At 41.8% G+C, this 22844-nt stretch overlaps 1 protein-coding gene across 1 annotated transcript in view; it reads left to right on the top strand.

The window, feature by feature from the left end:
* Positions 1–22844, top strand: part of apaf1 (apoptotic peptidase activating factor 1) — a 72238-nt gene that overhangs the window by 3819 nt on the left and 45575 nt on the right. The window contains exons 3-21 of the mRNA XM_050036648.1: positions 594–783; positions 1007–1204; positions 1425–1614; positions 3034–3146; positions 3277–3408; positions 3603–3841; positions 3954–4121; positions 4725–4856; positions 5054–5167; positions 7896–8080; positions 9392–9518; positions 9993–10118; positions 10353–10493; positions 12229–12354; positions 12715–12861; positions 15237–15365; positions 15598–15723; positions 18686–18805; positions 19048–19173. Of these exons, the coding sequence (XP_049892605.1) occupies positions 594–783; positions 1007–1204; positions 1425–1614; positions 3034–3146; positions 3277–3408; positions 3603–3841; positions 3954–4121; positions 4725–4856; positions 5054–5167; positions 7896–8080; positions 9392–9518; positions 9993–10118; positions 10353–10493; positions 12229–12354; positions 12715–12861; positions 15237–15365; positions 15598–15723; positions 18686–18805; positions 19048–19173 (2829 nt within the window). The remainder of the gene's footprint in view (positions 1–593; positions 784–1006; positions 1205–1424; positions 1615–3033; positions 3147–3276; positions 3409–3602; positions 3842–3953; positions 4122–4724; positions 4857–5053; positions 5168–7895; positions 8081–9391; positions 9519–9992; positions 10119–10352; positions 10494–12228; positions 12355–12714; positions 12862–15236; positions 15366–15597; positions 15724–18685; positions 18806–19047; positions 19174–22844) is intronic.

The following is a 22844-nucleotide window of genomic DNA, read 5'->3' as shown; positions in this document are numbered from 1 at the left end:
TCCAAAACCTCTCCAAACAACTTCACACTCGACTTTGCACTTCCTTGGGTTTGGGAACAGAGAAGTCCATTTAGAAAGTTACATTGCTGATGCCTGAGATGTTGAGTTTGCTACAGTGCAACATCTGTGGTCTTTCTGGTGTCACTGTCTTCATCTGTTGTTAAATATAGCAACCCACAGAGAAGTGTAAACCACAGGTCCCTGAGGGCCCTGCCCCCACTGCTGCACAGAGCCACAGAGCACTATTCACTTGTTTATTTAAAGTTTATTAATATTGAACATGTCCTGTGTCCAAATTCCCTCGAACTCGACAATACACATTATTGGGTACCCAGCAATACACCTGCAGGTTCTTATTAATAAAATAATGAATTAATATTAGGGTATTGCTTTTATTGTATGACATAATGGGTTTGAGGTGTTTTTATATATAAAAAACATACATATGCCTTTAAAACTTTCTCTGTCTTACATGTGGCACACGACAGATGTTTCACCAGCTCATATGAGAATCTTTAAAATAGCAGCAGCATGTAAAATGCATATTATGAAGTCCACATATATCTAATATCTCTCTGTGTCTCTCTCTTCAGTCCACCAGGAAGGATCAGGCTGCAGCCCTGCTGGAGCTGCTGCTGGGGAAAGACAACCGTGCATACATCTCCTTCTACAATGCCCTGATCAAGGAGGCATACAATGATTTGGCCAATCTGCTTCACGATGACTTACCGCGCACGTTACCTGATGCACATAAGAGCTCCACTGATGGCTGCACACCTTATGGTGAGAAAGCTGTGGGTGTTTGCACCAGTGGAGAGGATGGAGGTGTTGGTGTCAGTGTGTGGGAGTCTTTGAGTGTTTAAGACAAAAAACTATTGCATGTGATATTCTGGTTGGACATTTTGGGTTACTACTGTAGCTCAATACATTGTGAGATAAAAGTGCTTGCTGAGTTTATCTGTCCTTATAATGCTTTCAATTAAGGTCTTTCCTGTTTGTCTAACAGTCCAGACAGTGCTCAGTGAAGGCGGCGTACCGCAGAGGCCCGTGGTGTTTGTCAACAGACCAGAGCTTGTGAACCGGGTCAGGGAGAAACTCTACCGGCTGCAGAAGGAGCCTGGCTGGGTCACTGTCTTCGGCATGGCTGGCTCGGGTAAATCCGTCCTGGCTGCTGAGGCTGTCAGACACCACGAACTCATCGAAGGTGAATAATCTTTGACTGGCTGTTGCTAACGATTGGCACATCTTATTGTGAAATATGAAAAGAAAAAACACTAAGAAATTGTAAACGTTTGTAGTAATCCTGGACTGATATTCATTCTCAATACAGTTAAAATCTCAAACAGGTTTGGCTGATTCTTAGTAGTGTCTCACCTCTTGCCTGTCTGACCTGTCCGTCCCCTCTCCTCCTCCTCCTCCTGCAGAGTGCTTCCCTGGAGGGATTCACTGGCTGTCCATCGGCCAGCTGGACAAACCAGACTTGCTGGTGAAGATCCAGTCTTTGTGTTTCCGCCTGGAGCAGAGCCTGGACTCCCAGTCGCTCCACCGGCCCCCCAGCTCTCTGGACGAGGCCAAGGAGCGCCTGCGCTTCCTCACTCTGCGCAGATATCCCAGGTTACTATACGTACTTTGTACTTTTTTAGATGAACATTAGTGTTGTTTAAATTCGACTGCATGGCAAGGCAAATTGACTTTTGGACTGGAAATGGAATTTTAAGCATGAACTGATGCCACAGCAAGAATTTAAGCAATTTACAAAACAAATAGTAACATGGAGAAAAGTTAGCAGCAGCAACGACTTGATTCCACTCCAATATTTTATATAGATGGGAATCCACAAGCATATAAAGTCATTTGCCATAGTTTTCTGCATAATTAATTTGATACCCAAAACATGACAACTATGGATGGCATTTCTTTGAATGAAGGGTATGTTCACATATATTCCTTTAAAAAAACCCAAACTCAGTCCTCTTAAAGTTGACCAAAAAGTGGACCATCAGAAAAGGGACTCAGTTATTTTTGTGTTCACATTGTCAGCTCATTTGAAAGAGGACTCAGTTCCCTGAAAACCTCAGCTTTTCTGTGCTGTAGACTTTAGCTGTTTGATGTATTCCACTTTCCACATCTGGAGACGTGCAGTATCTTCCGTGGACCAAAGTGCTTCTCGCCCTGGGTCCTTGCAAGCGCTACAGGGTGACATGGTTTTGTCTGTTTTTTCAAGCGTCCCAGTGCAACAGCATGTGATCTAGAGGGCTAAATACAACGGCAAAGAGCAAAGCGAACCTGGAGCACTTTGTCTTCACAAAGCGTGGTCTGAGTACGGTTTGCATCTGAGGGCGCTGAGTTCTCTTGGAGTGTTCACATATGTGCAAAAAATGCTGAGTCACAGCTCTGAGTCCGTTTAGAAGACTGAAAAGGACCAAGTTTGAAAAACACCCTAAATGACAGATTTAAAGGTCCAGTGTGTGGGATTTAGTGGCATCAAGCAGTGAGGTTGCAGAACTGAAGCTTCTCCCGTGTGCCAAGCATGTAGGAGAACTATGACGGTCAACACGTAAATGCAAATGGCTGTATCTTGAGTCAGTGTTTGGTTTGTCCATTCTGGGCTACTGTAGAAACAACACGGCGGACTCCTTGGAAGAGGACCCGCTCTGTATGTAGATATAAACAGCTCATATTAACGTAACAAAAACAGAACGATTCTTATTTTCAGGAGATTATAAACTAATGACATCATAGTTATGAATATTATATGCCATTTCTGCCAATAGATACAGGTAAATCCTACACACTGGACTTTTAAAAAAATAGGCACATATTTAATTATTTATTTGTTTATTGAACCAAACACGTATGAAGGATGTTAAATTTGGTTCTGGGAGATTTTCCTGTAGATGACATGTGGATATTTACTGTAAATGTTCAAACACAAATGCACACTTGAATTGAATAAATGTTATAATGTTGTGGTAAACACTGTTTCATAATTTTCTTGCCTGGGATCACTTACTGTTTATGTTTTTGCTTCAGATCTCTGCTGATTCTAGATGACATCTGGGACAGCACAGTGCTGAAGGCGTTTGATATCCACTGTCGGATACTTTTGACCACCAGAAACAGAAGTCTGACTGACTGTGTTAGTGGTATGTGCCCTAGTTTTTACTACTCTGGACATTGTACACATGCAAACTCGAATTATTTAAATCTTAATTTTTAGGTACACCAGAAAAGTTGTGCCTATAAAAATGTATGTACGGTGCTTTTATATTGTAGGTGCCAGATATGAGGTTGAAGTGGAGAGTGGTCTGGATGAAAACAAAGGACTGGAGATCCTTGCTCTGTACACTAAAACTAAACTCCAGGGACTTCCTGAGGAGGCTCGCAGCATCGTCAGAGAATGCAAAGGTCTGTAAACTGAAACATTTTATATATGCATTCCTTATTTTCTTTCACAATATGAATTATTGTGATATGTACAATATTTGTAAGTTCTCCCCCTGCAGGTTTACATCTTGTGTTTTAAGGGGCTAATATGCCTTCGCTCACATATTGTGTCTTTAAAACACACGCTTTTCTGCTCCTCTGTGCTACCACCCCAGGCTCCCCCCTGGTGGTGTCCCTGATCGGGGCTCTACTCAAAGAGAAACCCAACCGTTGGCGTTATTACCTGCGGCAATTGCAGCAGAAGCAGTTCAAGCGTATCAGGAAGTCGTCTTCTTACGACTACGACGCCCTCGACCAAGCCATGGCTGCTAGCATTGAAGTCCTACCAGAGGATCATCGAGAGCTCTACAAGGACCTTACTGTGATAGAGAAGGACATCAAAGTGCCTGCAATGGTTTGTCTGCACAACAAGAGCTATGGATCTGACATTATATTATATATTATATTTAATGATCAGGACCATCAGTCCAAAGATGCACAGGCTACAGTGTTATACCTTCTTCCAGGTGCTGTCTATTCTCTGGGACTTGGAGCCAGAGGAGGTCGAGGACATCCTCGAGGAGTTCGTCAACAAGTCTTTGCTTTTTGTAGACAATCACAATAAACCCTACCTGTACTACCTCCATGACCTCCAGCTGGACTTCCTGGTGGAGCAGAATCGCACCCAGCTTGAGGTTAGTTTGGATGCGACCTTCCTTTAACTATTGGATTTCAATCTTTTTGTTAAAGCAGCTTCAAGATGTTTTTAATTGGTTATGAAACAGTCTTAATTTGATGCCTCCATATGACCTACATCAGCAAACAAGACCATCGGTGTGATAGGCTTTTTCAATAGTGCCCGTCCCCAGGTCATTCCCTGCTAAACTAGACGAAAGGATTTAGGCACTCAAGGAGTCTATGTTTACATTTTCACAGGCAAAGTTTCGCAGTGAGTTGTATGTTAGTAAGCTGAAAAGAAGCAGGAGAAGAATTTCCTTTTGAATTTTTTATTTATTTTAAGTTATATTTTGTGGTTATGGCTGATACTGAGGCAAGATCATCCAAGGAAAAAAAGAAAATAATTGGGAAAAAAAAAACTAAAAAAAAAAAAAAGCCACAATGGACGGAAAATCTGGTCAACCATGGTTGAATGTGAATATTGTGGGAATATTTTCATAGCAACTTTCATATGAATAAATGGGCTCCTGTCTCAAAAGCTGTATCCAGGTGTCTTTATACATCCAAGTGTTGGCTACACAAGGCCATTTTAGCTGTATATATTTACGTGTGTGTTTCAGAGCCTCCACACTAAGATGGTGCGTCAGTACCAGCAGTACTACAGAGATGGTCCTCCCACCTCAGGAGACGAGGAGTGTCTCTACTGGATCAGATTCCTGACGTACCACATGGCCAAAGCCAACCTCACCCAGGTAACATGCACATGGTTTTACAAATGTGTCCTTTAATTAGTAACTAGTGATAAATGTGCTTAAAAACTAACCAAACAGGTTGTATGGTTTTTGCAGGCCTGTACAGAGCTTTAAAACTGATGTAATGCCTAACAGTGGAACACAATTTTGTCTCTGTTTCTGTTGGTTTCTTACCGTCTGTTTCTGTCTCTGTCCAGGAGCTCTACTCGCTCATGTTTTCTCTGGACTGGGTCAGCACCAAGGCCCAGATCATGGGTCCAGCTCACCTCATCAATGACTATGTGGAGTACGGACCCATTCTGGACAAAGAGGTCAGCAGGCAACAAAAACTTGGTTATATTCTGGTTATATTGTGTTTGTTTCTGGTCTTCTGCTGTCACTAGAAAGATTAAAATTGTAGCAGGCGAAGGTGACACTGGTTCCCCTTCATTAGAATATGAACTGTGCTCAGATGTGCGTCCCTCTTCAGGGAGAATGCAGCTTTAGTAGTCCATCTGTCTGTCGTGCCGTTGCCCTTCTCCGTTAAACTTGGTGAATTAAATCAAAAGTGTGTCCCTCTGTTATCTTTCCCCAAAGTTGTTTTTCATTATCTCTAATGAAAACTCAAGTTTATTGCCCTTCCATGTTTTTGCTGTCCCCCGTTCCCTTAACAATTTTCATCAGTGCGAGGGCAGATTTGATAATTGCCAAACGGTTTATCAGACACGAGCGGGGAAGCATGGGGCTATGATCCGTAACTCACACACCTGTTTTACCAGGACATTCATAGTAAGGCGGAGTTGGCAACAGTAAGTTTTGATTTTTATGCCAAAGTCACAATTTAATCTTCAGTCTAGTGGGACTGAAAGTGTGCAACAGAAAAAATGGATTCATTAATTAAAATTATGATTTCTGTAAAGACTGAGTCAGCCGTGGCCGGTGCCATTATGTTTTTGGGTTGTCTGTCTGTTTGTCCATTTCATTCTTGTGAACGTGATATCATAGGAACAGCTTGAGGGAACTTCCTCAAATTTGGCACAAACGTTCACTTGGACTCAACGATAAACTTATTATTATTTGGTGGTGGTCAAAGATCAAGGCAACTGTGACCTCACCAAACATGTTATTGGCCATACCTCAAGAATTCTAATGCCAATTTTGACTAAACTTCAAATTTGGCACAAACATTCACTTGACCTCGAGGTTGAACTGATAAAATTTTGGTAGTCGGAGGTAAATGGTCACCATGACTTTGCCTCCATCTCACGCTTATGAGTACAAAATCTCAAGAACAGCTTGAGGGAATTTCTTTAAATATGGCACAAACATCCGCTTGGATTCAATGATGAACTAATTAGATTTTGGCGGTCAAAGGTCAAGGTCAGTGTGACCTTGAATCCGTCTCATTCTCTTGAACGCAACATCTCAAGAACAGCTAACAGGAATTTCTTCAAATTTGGCATGAATGTTAACTTGGCCTGAAGAATAAACTGATTAGAATTTGGTGGTTGAAGGTCAAAGGTCAAGGCAACTGTGACCTCACCAAACATGGCCATAACTCAAGAATTTCTACGCCAGTTAAGACAAAATTTCCCCTAAATGTCTAATAGGATAAAATGATGAAGTGATGACATTTTATATCCAAAAGGTTAAAGGTCAACTTTACTGTGGCATCACAGTGTTCTACCAAAACACTTTTCTGACTATTACTCAACACCATAACTCAGGAGGAGAAGACATTTGGGTGGTGCAATGGTTAGCATTGTTGCCTCATAGCAAGAGGGTTCCTGGGGTGGGGGAGCCCTTCTGTGCGGAGTTTGCATGTTCTCCCCGTGTCAGTATGGGTTTTTCATACAGGTTAACTGGTGACTCTAAATTGCCCGTAGGTGTGAATGTGAGTGTGATGGTTGTCTGTCTCTATGTCTCAGCCCTTTGATAGTCTGGTGACCTGACCAGGGTGTACCCTGCCTCTCGCCCAGTGTCAGCTGGGATAGGCTCCAGCCCCCACGCGACCCCCAACGGGATAAGCAGTTACAGAAAATTACTGAAATTAATCTTTGTTGTCCACCTTGAAGCTGTGCTGATTGTATAGATCAGTGGTTCCCAACTGGTGGGTCCCAGGTACATGCTGAATGGACCACAAGCGACTTGCAAACGTGTCACGTTTGTTTATTTGGAAGTACAGTGAATTTCTGGCACAGAGCTTTCACTTTGAAGTGCAGTTTCCTGCTGTAGAGTGAGTGACTAATGGACAGCTACATGACAGAGACAACAAACTAGCTTGATGACATGGCCAAATGCAAGTATGACACTGAATCCATTGTGGACCTTGAAAAGATGACTAAGGAGAAATCTGGACTCTGTTACTGGACCAGTTGGGAACCACTGGTATAGATCCTCTGTGCTGCTGGGTTAAAGATTTGTTTTAAGCATCCACGTTTCAGAATTTGTAGCCTCTTTATAGCAACATCCATATTTGAAGCATTGACAGCTGTCATGGTTACAGCTTTGTGTTGTGTCCTGTTTCTTTTGGTAGTCCACCTTAAGCTCTTTGGTGTTGCTGATATTGAGCTTCATGTGATTGTTGTTGCACCATGTGATGAAGCTCTCTGTTAGTTTTCTGTAGAAACAGAATTTAAGAGAAGACTGCATTTTCTTACTGGAAATTATTCACTTGAATCATCCATGTCAGTATAGTGAAAACCTATCTTCGTTGTACACCAACCTGTCAGGTAAATGGCAGTGAGGCAGTAATTCTAGTTTTCATAATATTTTACTGAAGCAAAGTTTGCAAAATGCCGAGCAAATGACTTGCAGAAGAAGAAAGGTTAAACAAGCGCAGAAGAGGATTAGTGCGAAACCCCGGGGGTGAGGGTGACGGTTATTGAACGGGGGACAAACATAATTATCACACAAACTGTGTTTACACCAATAATTATTGCGAGATTAAACTCCCCTCAGACTGCTTTGTGAGGAGCAGTTGTGCCCTGATGATGAGGGGCTGGTGTTTCTTATTAGCGTAACATGCTTAAGAGTGTGCTTGTTTTCTGTCTTCCTCAGAACAGTGACGTGCGCAGTCAATTCCAGGAGTTTCTCTCTCTGAACGGCCACCAGCTGGAGCAGCATCCTTTCCCTGATGTGGCACAGCTTGCTCTGTCTCAGTCACGTACCTCCGAGGTCTACAGACAGGCTCTGCTGCAAGCGCAGGAGCGGGCCAGCAAGGGGAAACTCTACTTTGACTGGCTGTATGCAAACAAACAAATATTTTCCTATAGTGTTCTGATGTGTGAATGTTCTGATAATGAAGTTAAAGGGATAGTTAGGATCTTTTGAAGAGGCATTGTATGGGGTACTTATTCAAACTCATAGTATTACATACAGTAGATGTCTGTCAGTATGCCCCACAGTTTTGAGAAGCATGCTGGAGTCCAACGCGGAAGTTAAGCAGTATCCTGCTGTGGACGAGGGAATTTTAGCCACCAAAAAAGTCCCCCCTAAGCCCCCTTAAAAAAAATCAATATCAGTTTAAGTGTACCCTACATTTGGAATATTTTCAGGACTTTACCTCGCCATCAGATGTGGATTTCAGGTGGGAAACTAAAGCCGCTAGATCACTCTCTTCAAAGCTGGACTCCACTGAGAAAAACAGTGATTTAACATTACTGAACACAGGAGCTGCTGGTCTTCCACTGCCTCAATCAATTAATTAGTTTGTGTTACTGTGTAGGCTGGGCTTTTAAAAGGGTTAGTTCAGATTGAGGGAAGTCACACAATTACACAAACTACCTATCTGATCGAGGCAGCAGTAGACCAGCAGCTCAGATGTTCAGTGAGCTTAAATTACTGTTTTTGTCAGTGGCGTCTGGCGGCTTTGACGAGAGCGTAGACAGGGAACTGAAGCTGTTAACGGCTTCCCTGTCAGAAAGGGCTGTCTGACAGCAAAGTAAAGCAGTAAAAATATTCTCAATATAGCATACACTGGAACTGTTATGAATTTTTTTAGGTGGGACTTTTATTTAGTGGCTAAAATATGTTTTGCTGCTGCGCCTGTCCACAGCAGTACGTTGCTTAGCTTCTGAATCAGTACTCCTGCTGCTTCTCCAAATCGGGGACTAGCCAACTGCCTTCTACTGTATGTAATACACTGACTATGGATAAGTACATCATACTACCCCAGTTCAAAAAATGCAAACTATCCCTTTAAAACCGAGTTATCCATTGGCCATGGATCAGTTATATTTGAAATTGTTTGCAGCGACTGGGTGCACAACTATGAAGAAGATTCTGCAGCAATATTAACATTAAAGCTAATTAGATGCAGCGTTTTTGTCAATGTTTCTGTTGCAATTAATGGCCACTAGGTATAATTCATTGATTTGCCATGTAAATATGCAAAAATCAATTGTAATTTTCACTGAAAGCAGCAGTAATTGTGTAAACATTCATGACAGTTCAGTGCATCTGAAATGGAATAATACAATGGGAACAGATTATGTCATTCAAAGTGCTCCCAGGTTGGGCTGATCTTTGTGTTTATGTTTTTTTTTTTTGCACAGGAATAAGAGTAGCGTAGAGAGTCTGTCCCGTCTGGTGATCCATCCCCACCAGGGCTCCATCTACTCCGCCTGCTTCTCCCACGACGGAGCCAAGATCGCCTCCAGTGGAGCCAGCAAGACGCTCAAGGTATCAAACAGTCATGTTTCTTTGAGTGTGTCTGTGTGTATAGGTGAGTGTGAGAAAATCATGAAGGGCAAATTGTTTCCATGGAGACCGAGCGCTGGAAAATATAAAGGGCAATCTACTTTTATTCCTGGGTGATGTTATAAAACGGAGAGAAAAAGAATATGCTGCATTTTTGTGAGAGACTGCATCTACTGGAAGTACACCTGCCTGAGGTGTGCATGTACAGTGTCTTGTGTAACCACGTCTGTAGCCAAAACACTGTGGGTTAAGGGGTCATGTTTTACTTTTAGTATTGTTAGTTTTCTTTTTTAATTTATTTTGGGCATGTACAGCTAAATAACTGTAACTATAACATTAATAGCTTATTCACTTCAAAATGATGACGTTTAATAGTGGACTTTGTTCCTAATGTGTGATACAATACTTTTACTAATTATTGTTGTGTAACTGCTGTCATCGTACCTTTCCGCTCAGGTGTTCAAAAGCACCTCAGGTGAGAAGCTCACAGAGATCCAGGCCCACGATGACGAGGTGCTCTGCTGTGCCTTCTCTCCTGACGACCGTCTCCTGGCAACCTGCTCCAGCGACAGGAAAGTCAAAGTAAGCAGATACCTGTCCTCTTACCCATTGTGACCATTGTGCACTGTTGATAGACGCCATCGTGAAACCAGACATGCCTGCATGAGAAGCTTTATGCGACCCTAACTGAAGACCAGTGCATTAAAGAACACTGTAACGTACAGAGGAGGAAGAGTAGTTGTTACTGTGGTAATGATCACAGCATTTTTGTGTGTAATTTTGTCATAGAATACTTGAAACTGTCTCCTACTGCAGGTGTGGAATGTGGAGCGAGCCATGTTGCTGAGGGTCTTTGAGGAGGAGCATGAGGAGCAGGTCAACCACTGTCAGTTTACCAACACCACTCACCGCCTCCTGCTGGCCACCTGCTCCAACGACAAGTTCTTAAACGTCAAGGTCTGCAGGTGTATTTGTTCTGAACGTCTTGTAACTCTGTCTCAGGATGTGTTTTTGCCATACATTGCACTAACAATAAAATATGCAGTGGCCCTGAAACACATACAGATAGACAGAATACAAACACATTAAGAAAACATCTTTATCAATTTGTGTACACATGCTCAGTTTTTAGGAAGAAGTTTTGCAAAGTGAGAAAACAAAATGTCGAAACATAAATTTAAGGGTCTGGAGCTGGGCCAGAAAGCTCGCGACCTCGTTCCTTTCTTCTCAAACGGACTTTCGTTCGACTTTTTGTTTTCTATTAGATATCAAAAACTCAAAATACTCAGAGGTAAAAAAATCACTGGAGACACATAGAATCAGGTACAACAGAGTTTAATGTGCTCTCAGGCATCAGAACACATCAACTCAATGAGTCAAGCTCCGGAGCAGGACTGGAATTTCTTTGTTTGCGCACTCGCTTTTATTGTGAAGATTTCTGCTGAGTCGTCTTTTTCTTTAGCCCTACCCTCCATAACGGTGTCACATTTCTCCATTCTTCCCTAAAGCCAGCCTATCTACTTGCACTCGTAATGCTTTCCTGGGCAGTCTAAGACCGCCTCCTCTTACCAGAGTCATATCAGGACAAGCTGGAATTCCCCAAACTTTCTACCAATGTTTTCTGAGCCCATCCTCATGCTATTTTTTAGAAATGATGCACAGTGAATCCTAGGTACTTCTCCACCACAATGCTTAAGTCCTCAATGAGTGTATGTGTGTCATAAGAATACATGAAATAATAACCCAGTGTGTGATTTGTCAGTTGCATAGAGTGCTTCAACACGTATCTTTTAAAAGTCAACTTAAAGGTACAGTATAAACACTTCAGTAAATCAGTACATTACACTACAACAACCAAACATCTGTGCTACTTCCAGCACTTCTGTATTTGGTGGTGTTTTTTGTGGTTGGCATTGGGCAGTGGCGGCGTGTGGCTGCAAGTGGCAAGTAAGACCACCTCTGCGTCGATCTCTCCATCCATATCTACATCGTAGGCGCTGTGGCAAAGGTGGAGGAATCAAACACAGCTGCAGTTCAGATTGTGTGGATCTTTCTGCCAAACTAGCATCCTGCTAGCCTTTGTGCAGCTGTTGGATAAAAAACTGGGCAACCTCTGTCGCATCAGTTTCCAACTGGATATCAGGACTTATACTATCCTTTGGTTCACTAAAGCTTTGCTAAATCCTTGGGAGCATAATTCAACCTCTTTATGAACGCTCTGGATCAATGCTTTATGTGGTTTAGAGCAGAGTTGTTGGCCACATTCGGGGGGAGCAACCATGCGGCCTTCTTGTTTAGGTGAAGCTATAAAAACAAACTGCACACGAGATGGAGCCAATCAAAGTCTGGAGGATGTTTCAAGACACCACTGTCGACATTGCAGATGATTTCAATGAATTCACTGAGTCTGTGGTGGATTTAATTCCCAAAACAACAGAAGCAACTCTACCCAAAACTACAGTTAAATAAACCATGGATTACCAGAACCATCCTGGATACCATAAACACACACATAGCAGCCTGTCTGGACACACGGACAATCATAAAGCAGCAGCCAACAACAGAAGAAGAGGCAATAAAAGACTAAATTACAGTGCACAGGCTGAAGGAGCTGACCTTGTATGATTTCATGGGACAAATAAATGATGAATTGATGACCTCTCCCTCTCACTGTGTTTCTCTGTTTCTGCAGCTGTGGAACCTGAACAAGCCGACCTCCCAGAACACCATGTTTGGCCACTTTGAGCCAGTCAACCACTGCTGTTTCTCTCCAGATGACACCTATGTGTCCACTTCCTCCAACGATGGAACCGTTAAGGTGACTGCCATTAAACTAGATACTTGTAAAGCTCTCCAAGGTAACTTAGTGTCCACACGCAAACTGCATCGTACGTCACTCTGTGGTGAGGTTGTTCAATCAGTCAACTTCTGATTGGACACCATGGCTTTAGGTTTAGGGTTATATTGCTGCCTGTTGGTTTTCATGCTTTTGAGAGAGCTTTATTTTCTTGTGTGTTCATGTAGATGGAGATTTTTTAAAACAGTGCTTGTGATTTTTTTTGAGAATGGAAGTCAGAGAGGAAAAACCCTGTTTTTAAAAATACCTGTGTACGTGTGGGCGAGGTCTAAGTATCTTGGCTACTCTTGGGCAAATAACCAAGTATCTGTATATGTGCAGCTGTTTCAGGTGTCGTCTGCCAATGAGTGGAAGACAATCGATGTGAGAGACATGCTGACAGACAGTGATGACGATGTCTTCGTCAAGTGCAGCACCTGGACCGCAGACGGCAAACGCATCATATGTGCAGCCAGGAACGCTGCTCTGGTGAGCGTTTTGTGAATATTTGTTTCCAAGTGTATATTTTAATGAGTGGAGTTGTTGTTGTTGTGTGGGGAATGTGTGATGCAGAGGGTGCAAATAAGTTGGAAGTGGAGCTGTCTTGTCGTACATGTCTCAGCTGCTCAACACTGCAGGGTTCACGTCATCCTCCCTGCCCTTGATGTCGGTGTGTCATTTCATTGAAGGAGACAGGAAAGAGAGGCTGTTTGTCACTTTGTCTTCCAGAGAGTCTGAAGAGTGTGTGTTCTGGTTGCAAATGTGAGCAGCCCCTCCCCTGCGGAGCTTTTCAAAATCAGTCAGTCTTGTCCTGTAATCAGTCTGTCTGTGTCCTCTGTGTCCACATTTATTTGTATTCTGGGAAACAACCCAGCAGAGATGTCTGAACTTGTTCTTTTGACTTTAAGGAGAGGGAACATGACACTGATGGTGCAAGTTTGCTTCAGGTTTTAATCTCCAGGCACGACATAATACATTTTATTGTAGAGTACAACTCAATACACCCACTTAATATGGACAATACATGCTGTCTAGATTTATAGTAGAGCCAACCTTTACACTTGTGTACCTGATTTACACACATATTGGTATCAGTGTAAGGCAAGGCGAGACAGGTTTACTTATATAGCACAATTTGTTTATATGGGCAATTCAAAGTTTGTTACAAGTGAGCAGATAAAATTATCATATAAAAATAAAAAAGTTAAAAGAACACAAGGAAATAAAAGATTAAAAAGATACTGCTCAAACATATTTGAGAGTTATTTTAGTCCTGTCCCATTTAGTGATTTATAAACAAGCAGCAGGGCTTTAAAGTCAATTCTGTGTCTTACTGGAAACCAGTGTGAGGACTTGAATATTGGATTCTTTTGGTTTTTGTAAAAAGCAGCTGCCTTTCGTATAAGGTGAAGCTGTTCAGTTTTCTTTTTAGGAAGGCCTGTGAAAAGACCATTTAGGTACTCAACCCGTTTTTCTAAAACATGTTTTAAAGTCTCTGAGATTGATGTTTTCGAGATGTGAAACAGCTGATTTAGTTATTGCGTTTACGTTTTTTAAAAACTACGATTGCAATCACTTAAGACACCAAGGTTTTAAACAGTGTTGCAGTGTTGCTTTCAGTCCTTTTGTGTAAAGATGAGTGGCAATCTTAAGTTTCTCCTCATTTGTCCCAAATAAGATTATTAAGAGACACTATGGTTGTCCATTTATTAATAAAGGATTTCCTACTTACAATCAGATAGCCTGGAATGCTTCTCAGACTACCAACCTCTACCATGGACCTCCACATTAAGTAAGATGGACATTGGACAATCATGTTTTTTTTTGTTTTTATAAGATTATTTCAGTTTTGTCCTCATTCAGGTGGAGGCCATTTTGAGGACATCCAGCTGTTAATTTGGTCAATGTATTGGCAAAGACGTTGTAGGGGACCAAAGTTGTTTGATGAGAAGGCAAAGTTAGTAAAGGTATCAATAGCTATGATGAGAAATCAGAGGCCCTGTTTAGACCTGGTATTAACATGCATTTTGGGTGATCTGATCACAAGTGGACAGTGTTAAATACAAGTCAAAACACCAAGACGCATTGTGATCCAATTACTAAAACCACTTGCCAAGGTGGTCATGGACTCATTTGACCACATATCATTTGCAGTATAAACAGTGAGGCGAAGTGGATGGAGTGTTGCATAACTACCCCTCATTTTACCCCCAAAATAACATGTTAGTACCCGGTCTAAACAGGGCTGTATTGTCACTGATTTGTCCAAGTGGAAGCACAGAGTTTGAATAATGAAGGCCCTAAAGTTGACCCCTGGGGGACACCATGAGTCAGTGATATTGAGGTTGAGGTATAGTTTTCAATGGAAACAACCAAAGTCCTGTCTTGTAAATATGATCGGAGCCATTTGATAACCATACCTGTCAAACATACTGTATATTTGAGGTTATTTAGAAGCACTGTTGGTGTTAATTATTTTATTTATTTATGTATTTTTTTTACCAGGGAACACTGACACGTTTATTTATCAGCTGTAAAATGTCCCAAGTTTTTTTTATGTTATATTTGTCAGAAAGTAGCCAAATTGTCACAGGACCAAGTGTTAATGTTGGCACTGGCCTAAAAATTTGCATTGCATAAATAAAAAGTGCCTAAACTACAAATTTCAGCAAAGTGAATGCAGCTTGCTGTCCTTTATTGCCGTGTTATAACTGGTCTTCAGTTAATGCAGTGTTGAAAGGAAAGACTGATGTCATTATGTAAGGTTAATTATTTTTTAGATATGCCTGCAGTGAAAGAGGTAGCCATATTGTGCCCAGACTGAGTACACTCTGATTTGTTGTCTTTTTGTCGCTGTGTCTCAGGTGTTTGACGTGGAGACGTCAGACATGTTGTTGGAGATCAGAACGAATCGTCTAAGCACGGTGCAATACTGTCACGCCTGTCCTACCAACAACCTGTTGGCAATCGCATTCTCAAACTACGCTGTGGAGGTATTATGCATATGTCCTTTTAATGATGTAATATGTTCAGAACATTAATAGATTATTTTTCATTTTATTATGTTGTTGAAAAAATACATGTAGAAATGATTTAAATGTCAAATGTTCAAGTTTTTTCTGCATTATTTATTTTCTTAATGTCTCCTTACGTTTTTAAAAATGTATTTGAATATACTGGTGAGGAAGTGCACAGTAGTTCATAATGTATGTGTGTGTCGTCCAGCTGTGGGACTTGGAGGCCAATAAGAAGATGGCCGACTGCAGCGGTCACCTGAGTTGGGTCACGCATGTCCAGTTCTCTCCTGACGGCTCGCAGCTGCTCTCCTGCTCCTACGACCAGACCGTCAGGGTAAGACCGACTCAGCGTGCGATGTTTTGTTTCTACATAAGTGTATCAGCTATTATCAGTATTGTTCTAATTACCTCTTGTGAAATGAAAGCCACGCTAACGCTGAACATCACAAGTTGACTAATTGCCCTCTGTTCCCCCTCTGCCAGCTGTTTCATTTCAGCCCCTAATGAGGAACGCTCAGAAATAATATTGTAGCTTTATTTTGTGTGAATGAAAACATTGCATATGAACCCTTTTAGGCCACAATGTACAATAAACAGCGACTGTGTGTTGTGTTATGAAAGAATTTGAAACACTGGAGTTCTATGCAGATGTTGCCTTGACTTGCCTCAGGCTTTTGTCTCTGTTATTGAGGTTATGTAAATATGGGTCGCTCCTTTAAACAAAGCAATGTGTACCATAAACAGCCTGGAACAAAGTAATTTAATATAATCTCTCTACAGTTTAGCCTTTTAGAATAGAATTTATGGCCTTTACAGATGCTGCGTTATAACAAGGTGGTAAAAATATGTTTAATAGTATTTTAATGCAAGTGAAACAGGACTCATGAATCTAAATGACAACTAAAGCTGCAGTAAAGCATTCTGCACAAATGGATTCTCTATTTAACCTAAATTATTATTTTAGTGACAGTATTGTACAGTAGGCTGTGTGTAGCACTTTTCAAAACCAGTGTTATGAACTGTTACACTCTTACTGGTCTGACTGTGGTTATAAACCTGCCATTGGGCGGCTATTCGGGTCGGCATTCTCCCTCTTCTCCGCTATCTGCCTGCTACTGTTTTCAAAATTCCTTTTGCTACTGAAAACAACAATTTCCGAGCTAAAAACCTACGTGCTGAAAAGTTTCGATAAAGATTTGGATCAGTAAGGCACGCCTGCTTTGTTCTTTTGGTGAATTGTTGTAAAGATCTACACAAATAACAACTTGTGAACTCATCTTGGAAGAGCCCACACTCCGTCTCACAGGACTCTAATGTTGATCCGTTTTCTGCCGCGACAGTTGGAGCGGATTTGCCACATGTCTTATTGTTTTGCAAGAGCCACATAGAGCCAGCAAATCGTCTCGACTATCAGATTATGTTTGTCTTTTTTTTATCTCTAAAAGTTAAATCATAGTCAATTTTTGTTTGTTACTATTTTCTGTGGCAAAGAATTGGCCATTTTAGTGACAGTGCTTACCTTCCCGTGTGCAAATGTTTCACCACAGCAAGTTCCCTCTGTTAAGTCCCCGGTCTAGGGGGAACCTAGACATAACAAGCTGTGACTTCCCACTCTTCCCACTCCCAAGGAAGGCCAGTTACACAGTATTTCAGTATTTCAGCAAACAAAAATATACTCATGGACCCTGAACTTTCCTTACAAAAAACAAATGTGAAGCAAAAGACAAGTTTCTAACCTAAACTCCTACCATATGAAACAAGAGCAAATGCATGAATGACTGAATAAATCCTTGGATCAAAGACAAGTAAGAATTAAAAAGTAAGAACTAATCAGGGTGATGAAGCATCCATTACTAGAAACCACCTTTAGGGTGCTTTCAGACCTAGAGTTGTCTTGCTTTGGTCTGAATCAGGGACTAATTTTGTTCCAAAGTTGTATAATTGCCTAGAGTTGGTTCGTGTTCTCACAGCAGCATTTACAAGCGGACCAGATCAAATGCCCTGTGTGAGAAAGCTGCTCTTGATTGGTCAGAACTTCCACGTGGGAAAAATCCAGGAAGTAAACAACACGTTGAAGAAGAGTACACTTGCAAGATAAATGTGACACTTTCTAATGTCACAATGGAGGGACAACTACGCAGGTTGATTTTAGCGCTGCTCATCGTGGACTATATTGCTGTCATTGTTCATTTTAGTCAAACCATACAGTTTGAAAACGAGGCGCGGCTCCAACTAGAAAACAATGTTTTGATGCATTGGATGTGCTGAATGTGCATATTAAGGCAGTACAGGAGGAGGTGCACATTAATAATCCTCCAGGACTGTAACATGCTCATGTTTAACCCAAACAATGTGTCATGTGACTGCAGTTGGTTCAGATCCAGGTCGGAACACGTTCTCACCACAAACGAACCGCACCAGAGTTCATTTGTAACTGGACTGAGACCACCTCTTCAAGAAGGTCTCAGTCCAGTTGTTTTAGTGCGAACCCGAGTATGATTGCTGTGTTCACACCTGCCCAAAGGAACCGCACTAAGGGGGCAAAAAAAACTTGTGTTTGATTGAACCGAACCAAACAGGGCAGGTGTGAAAGCACCCTAGTCTTGCTTATAAGGGTCATAATATGCTCAATCAAAACTACACAGGGAGGTGTGGGGGTTTCAGAAGTTATTCGACCATTTGACAAGTTCTGATACAGTATACTGGTCATACTTTAAACATTACCATTGAGGTGACCCCCCCACCCCCCATCAGCAACTGAAACCATCCTTAACAGAACAGCTAATGTGGGTGGGGTACAATGACATTAAGGAGAAAATGTGGATTAACCTGTCCCATATCTGATCCACCAAGAAGAAAAGCTCACCTGACTTGTTATATGTTCATACAGAGGATAGGAAACAATTTTGAACTACTTAAGAGTTCCATTACCAGTGTTTATTTTTGAGCTGTCAGACCCCATCTGAAAATTCAGTTTGACGTGCCTAACAAAAATGTATGAGACAGACACTGATGACTTATTTATTGCCACAGACAGGTTATTCCCAGCATGTCTCTGCAGCGAAATGATGAAAAGTCAGGCAAATTATTAACAAGCAACACCACTGTCTATGTAAACTAATTTGATGCCGAGGTCTTCTCACCTGAGATGAACTCCTCTGCTTAAATACAAGTCACAAAGAAGTCATTTAGGAGGATAAAAAACACTTGAGAAGTGAATGTTGGCTGTAGCTCTCTCAGTGGAAGTTTACATTATGTTTGACTCAAACCTGTTTCCTGTCTTGTGTTTGATGTAGTTATGGGAGGCTAAGAAGGTGCACACCTCCTCAGCTGTCTGCCTGAAGAGAGACTCTGATGTTCTCTTCAATGATGAGGAAATCATCGTGTCAGCTGCAGACAACTGCAACAGACTGCAGGTGAGCCGGTGGGTGAAGGAAGAATGAATGAATTAAAGGCGGCGGGCTGGTTGGAGCAGGAATGTGAAGCTGGAATGTTTGTTTGTGGTTTGGGTTCAAGTGCAGACAAGTATTAACACACTCTGATGATCAGGTTTTTACTGAAATGTGTGTGTGTGTGTGTGTGTGTGTGTGTGTGTGTGTGTGTGTGTGTGTGTGTGTGTGTGTGTGTGCGTGTGTGTGTGTGTGTGTGTGTGTGTTAGGTGCGTGATGGCAGGACAGGATCCGTGCTGTTCCAGTCGGAGGAGATGTCGTCCAGGATCCGGTGTACGTGTATGTGCAGGCAGCCCTCTGCTGTGGCCCTGGGCCAGGAGGACGGCACTGTTCAGGTAGAAAACTCATTTAAACCTTCAAGACACACCATATGTGTGTGTGTGTATGTGTAACAAGATAGTAGACAATCGTCCACTGCTTTTTGAGAAGAGAAGTTTGAGAAGAAAATTAAACAGCACCATCGTTCATCAAGCGAAAAATTCGGAACATTTGGCTGTTCTTGCTTTTAAATTGTAGATATTTTCTGCTTTTCTTTGTTTTCTATTATTGTAAATTGAATATTTTTTGTGCTTTGGACTGAGACAAGCAATTCTGAAACTTCACCGTGGGTATTTGGAAGATATTTAATCCTTTCCTCTTTAAAATGTCAGAAAATGGTGAAAAATCCACAACGAACAGTTGGACCAAACAAACATATTTAATCTCATAAGAAAAAATAGCAAATCTTCACATTTTACAAGATGAAAGGAGACGAGTAATTGATTATCAGATGAATTTTCTGTATATCGACTAATCACTAAAAGTTGGAGTGCATGACTTTAAATATAAATGAACATTCATTACATTAATGCTTTTGCCAAACGAGTTCACTCAATGCTAATTCAACCTACTGCTGCCAGGGAGATCTCTTCTTATTTCATAGTATGCCAGAAGAGTGCCAAGAGTGAAAGGGAGCAGGAAAGGGCAAGAGAACAAAGTGACCACGCAGCAGCTTGGAGTCGGGTGGAAGCTAGTGTCCAAGAATAGTTTCTTAAAGAATGCTGCCATTCTAAAGCTTCACATTAGGAATTCTTGGTGCAAATAAGACAAAAAGAAACTGTGTAATTCTTAAAGCACCTGCAAAGGGTGAAACGCACCCCTAGCTGCCCTGCCAAGCAAGAGTCTTGGTGCTCCTGGGCTATTGGCACGTAATAGGTGATATGCATACATGTGGTGTAAAATTGGCCTCCTTCTATGCAAACAATCCTCATTGTAAAACAGTCCAGTTCACAAGGATTAGCACTAATAGCCACATAAAGCTACAGCGAAATTATTTGCAAGTGTTGGTGGTAACTTAACTCACTGACTGGGACATTAAATCCTGAAAACGGTCTCTCTCCGTCATGTTTAAATTCCTTGCCACAAGTTTTGAGGAATGCCTCTGTGCCTCGTTATTCAATACTTGCATCTCACAATCTGAAAATGTCAGTTTTCTTTTTCTCTCTGCCTTTGTTCCAAAGCAGCAAGAAAAATGAAGCTAATGCACAAGCGCTAAAAAACTGCAGTTCCTCTAATGGCCACTTGAGGCTGGCTCCAAGAGCGAGTCAATCCCCATGGACCCCCATGTTAAAATGCCCAACTTTACAGCAGAAATAAACACGTTTACAGCCTGCTACAAAAACAGCTTTGTTTGTATAGCTAATTTTAACATTAATGACAACTTTACAGGGGGTGAAATTTTATATAACTCACAAAACTTACAGGTACGCATATTTATGAGTGGGGCCCCTTTGAATGACAGGCTGTCTGCGAGGCTATCTCGCTCTTCCACAGCTCCACCTTTTCTTCTAAATGTGGTCACTTCTGGCTCCAAAAAACCAAGATGGCAATGGCTGAAATGCCGAACTGGAGGCTTTAAAGTGGCAGTCCATGTCACAGCAACTACATCCATTATTTTACACAGTCTAGGATTGTTCTGCCTGCTTTGTTCTTGGTCCAGAGGCAACATTTACACTTTGCCACACTGATAATTGCACTCAGCTGCACAATGTATGGCCTTCTTTGCACCATAATATATTAAGTCCTGTATTTTTTGTGAATTGGACCTTGAGACGGGGCAGATATCGGCTGTAAGTGATGCACAATTCATGTCGCTGTCACCAGCAGCAGTACATCCTTTTAGAATTTGCTCATTTGTGTTTATAAAGACATGATTGACAATCAAGCAAAAAAAATCACATTTTTAAAATAAAGGTTGCAAATTCCCACTTTAGTGTTTGTGTGTGTGCATGAGAATGTCTTTTTGTGCGTGTAACGTGTGTGTGTGTGTGTGTGTGTGTGTGTGTGTGTGTGTGTGTATGTGTCTCTATGTGGCTGTAGGATGTGTTTTTCAGACCATGTTGAGTCATGAGATCTGACATTAGCACTGTCACCCTTTTTATCTGTGCTGTCAGCTGTACGTCAGGTCAGCTCAAAACACCTCTTTCATCTCCGTCCACTCCTCGCTGTTCTGCCTCCCCCTTTTACCTGTGATTTGTATTCTCTGCGCTCTTCACTCCCGCTCCCTATTTTCATATTTTACCGTCTCTGTCACATACCTTTTCATTTTATTCCCTCTTTTGTTTTGTTTATCTCTCTTCCTCCTTTTGTTCTGCCCGTCCCCCTGGTCTCTTCGCTCCGCCGCTCTTTGTCTTGGTGATAAATCGTTGTTTGCAGGGAGAGAATGAGGTCCTAGTCCGCCGTGTGGCAGGTGTGTGTGTTTTTGTGTAAGAGTGCATGTGTGTGTTGCAGGCTATGCACATATTGCAACTGTAGAGGACGTCGTCCTATATTTAAACAAACACATAGACACATATGCGCACAGTCCCCTGAGTTATCCGTGCTGTGGCCAGGTGAGCGTCCTACAGCAGATTAATTAATTAATTAAAAGGCCCTGCAGTCTTATTGGATACAGGGGTTAATGCCTTTAATTACAGCTCCTCTCCTGGTCCCAGAGATATACGAGGAAAGGATTAGTGGACACAAGGACTTAAAGTACAGATGATTTGTAATCTGAGTTCTTAAAACTAAGAGCCCAAAAACATCCTGGACACAGAAATGGTGAAATACAGTTTAATGGTCTAACTCCACAATTCAGTAGTATGTAGTTCTCAGTCTTTTCACATGTTCAGCAAGTGTTTTCTAACATGTGTAATGTGATTAGATGTAAATCTCAGATTTTACTTTACCACAACTTTAACAACAGATCTCCGTAAGTTGACAAATTAGGTTACCCGTCAGTCATTGTACCTCGCTTGTGTGGCAAAAACAAAGGACGCAGCTGATGTGACACCATTTAACATGACCGAACTCAGCTGAAAATGTCCATTATTAAACATCAGCATGCACAACATTAACAGTAAAAGCTCTATAAATCATGCCTACATTAACTTTTATTTGTGTGTAAATTGGCAAAAAAAAATCTGATAATTTTGCTCAATGATTTCATCATAAGTAATGAATCTCAGGGTCTTGTCCATGAGTGAGGATAAAATGGAGTGTGAGGTGGACATGCGTTAGACCAGACTGTCGTGGTGAAGAGGGAGATGAGCTGGAAGGCAACGCTCTTGATTTATTGGTCCCTCTTCGTCCCAACCCTCACCTATGGTCATAAGCTTTGGGTAGTGGCTGAGAGAATGAGATTGCAGATACAAGCAGCCGAAATGAGTTACTTCCATAGGTGGCTGGGCTCAGCCTAAGAGATAGGGTGAGGAGCTTAGACGCAGTGGGAGCTCGGCGTAGAGTCCCTGCTCCTTCGTGTTGAAAGGGGTCAGTTGAGGTGGTTCGGGCATCTGATCAGGATGCCTCCTGGATGCCTCCCGTTAAAGGTTTTCTTGGCATGTCCATCTGGTAGGATACCCCAGGGTAGTCCCAGAACACGCTGGTGGGATTACATATCTCATCTGGCCTGAGAACACCTCGGGATCCCTCAGGAGGAGCTAGAAAACATTGCTGGGGAGAACGTTGTCTGAAGCACCTTGCTTAGCCT

The sequence above is a fragment of the Epinephelus moara genome, chromosome 23 (genome assembly GCF_006386435.1).
Source record: "Epinephelus moara isolate mb chromosome 23, YSFRI_EMoa_1.0, whole genome shotgun sequence".
In the NCBI taxonomy this organism is placed as follows: Eukaryota; Metazoa; Chordata; class Actinopteri; order Perciformes; family Serranidae; genus Epinephelus; species Epinephelus moara.
The sequence above is the reverse complement of the archived record's forward strand: the minus strand, read 5'-3'. Positions and strand labels throughout refer to the sequence as shown.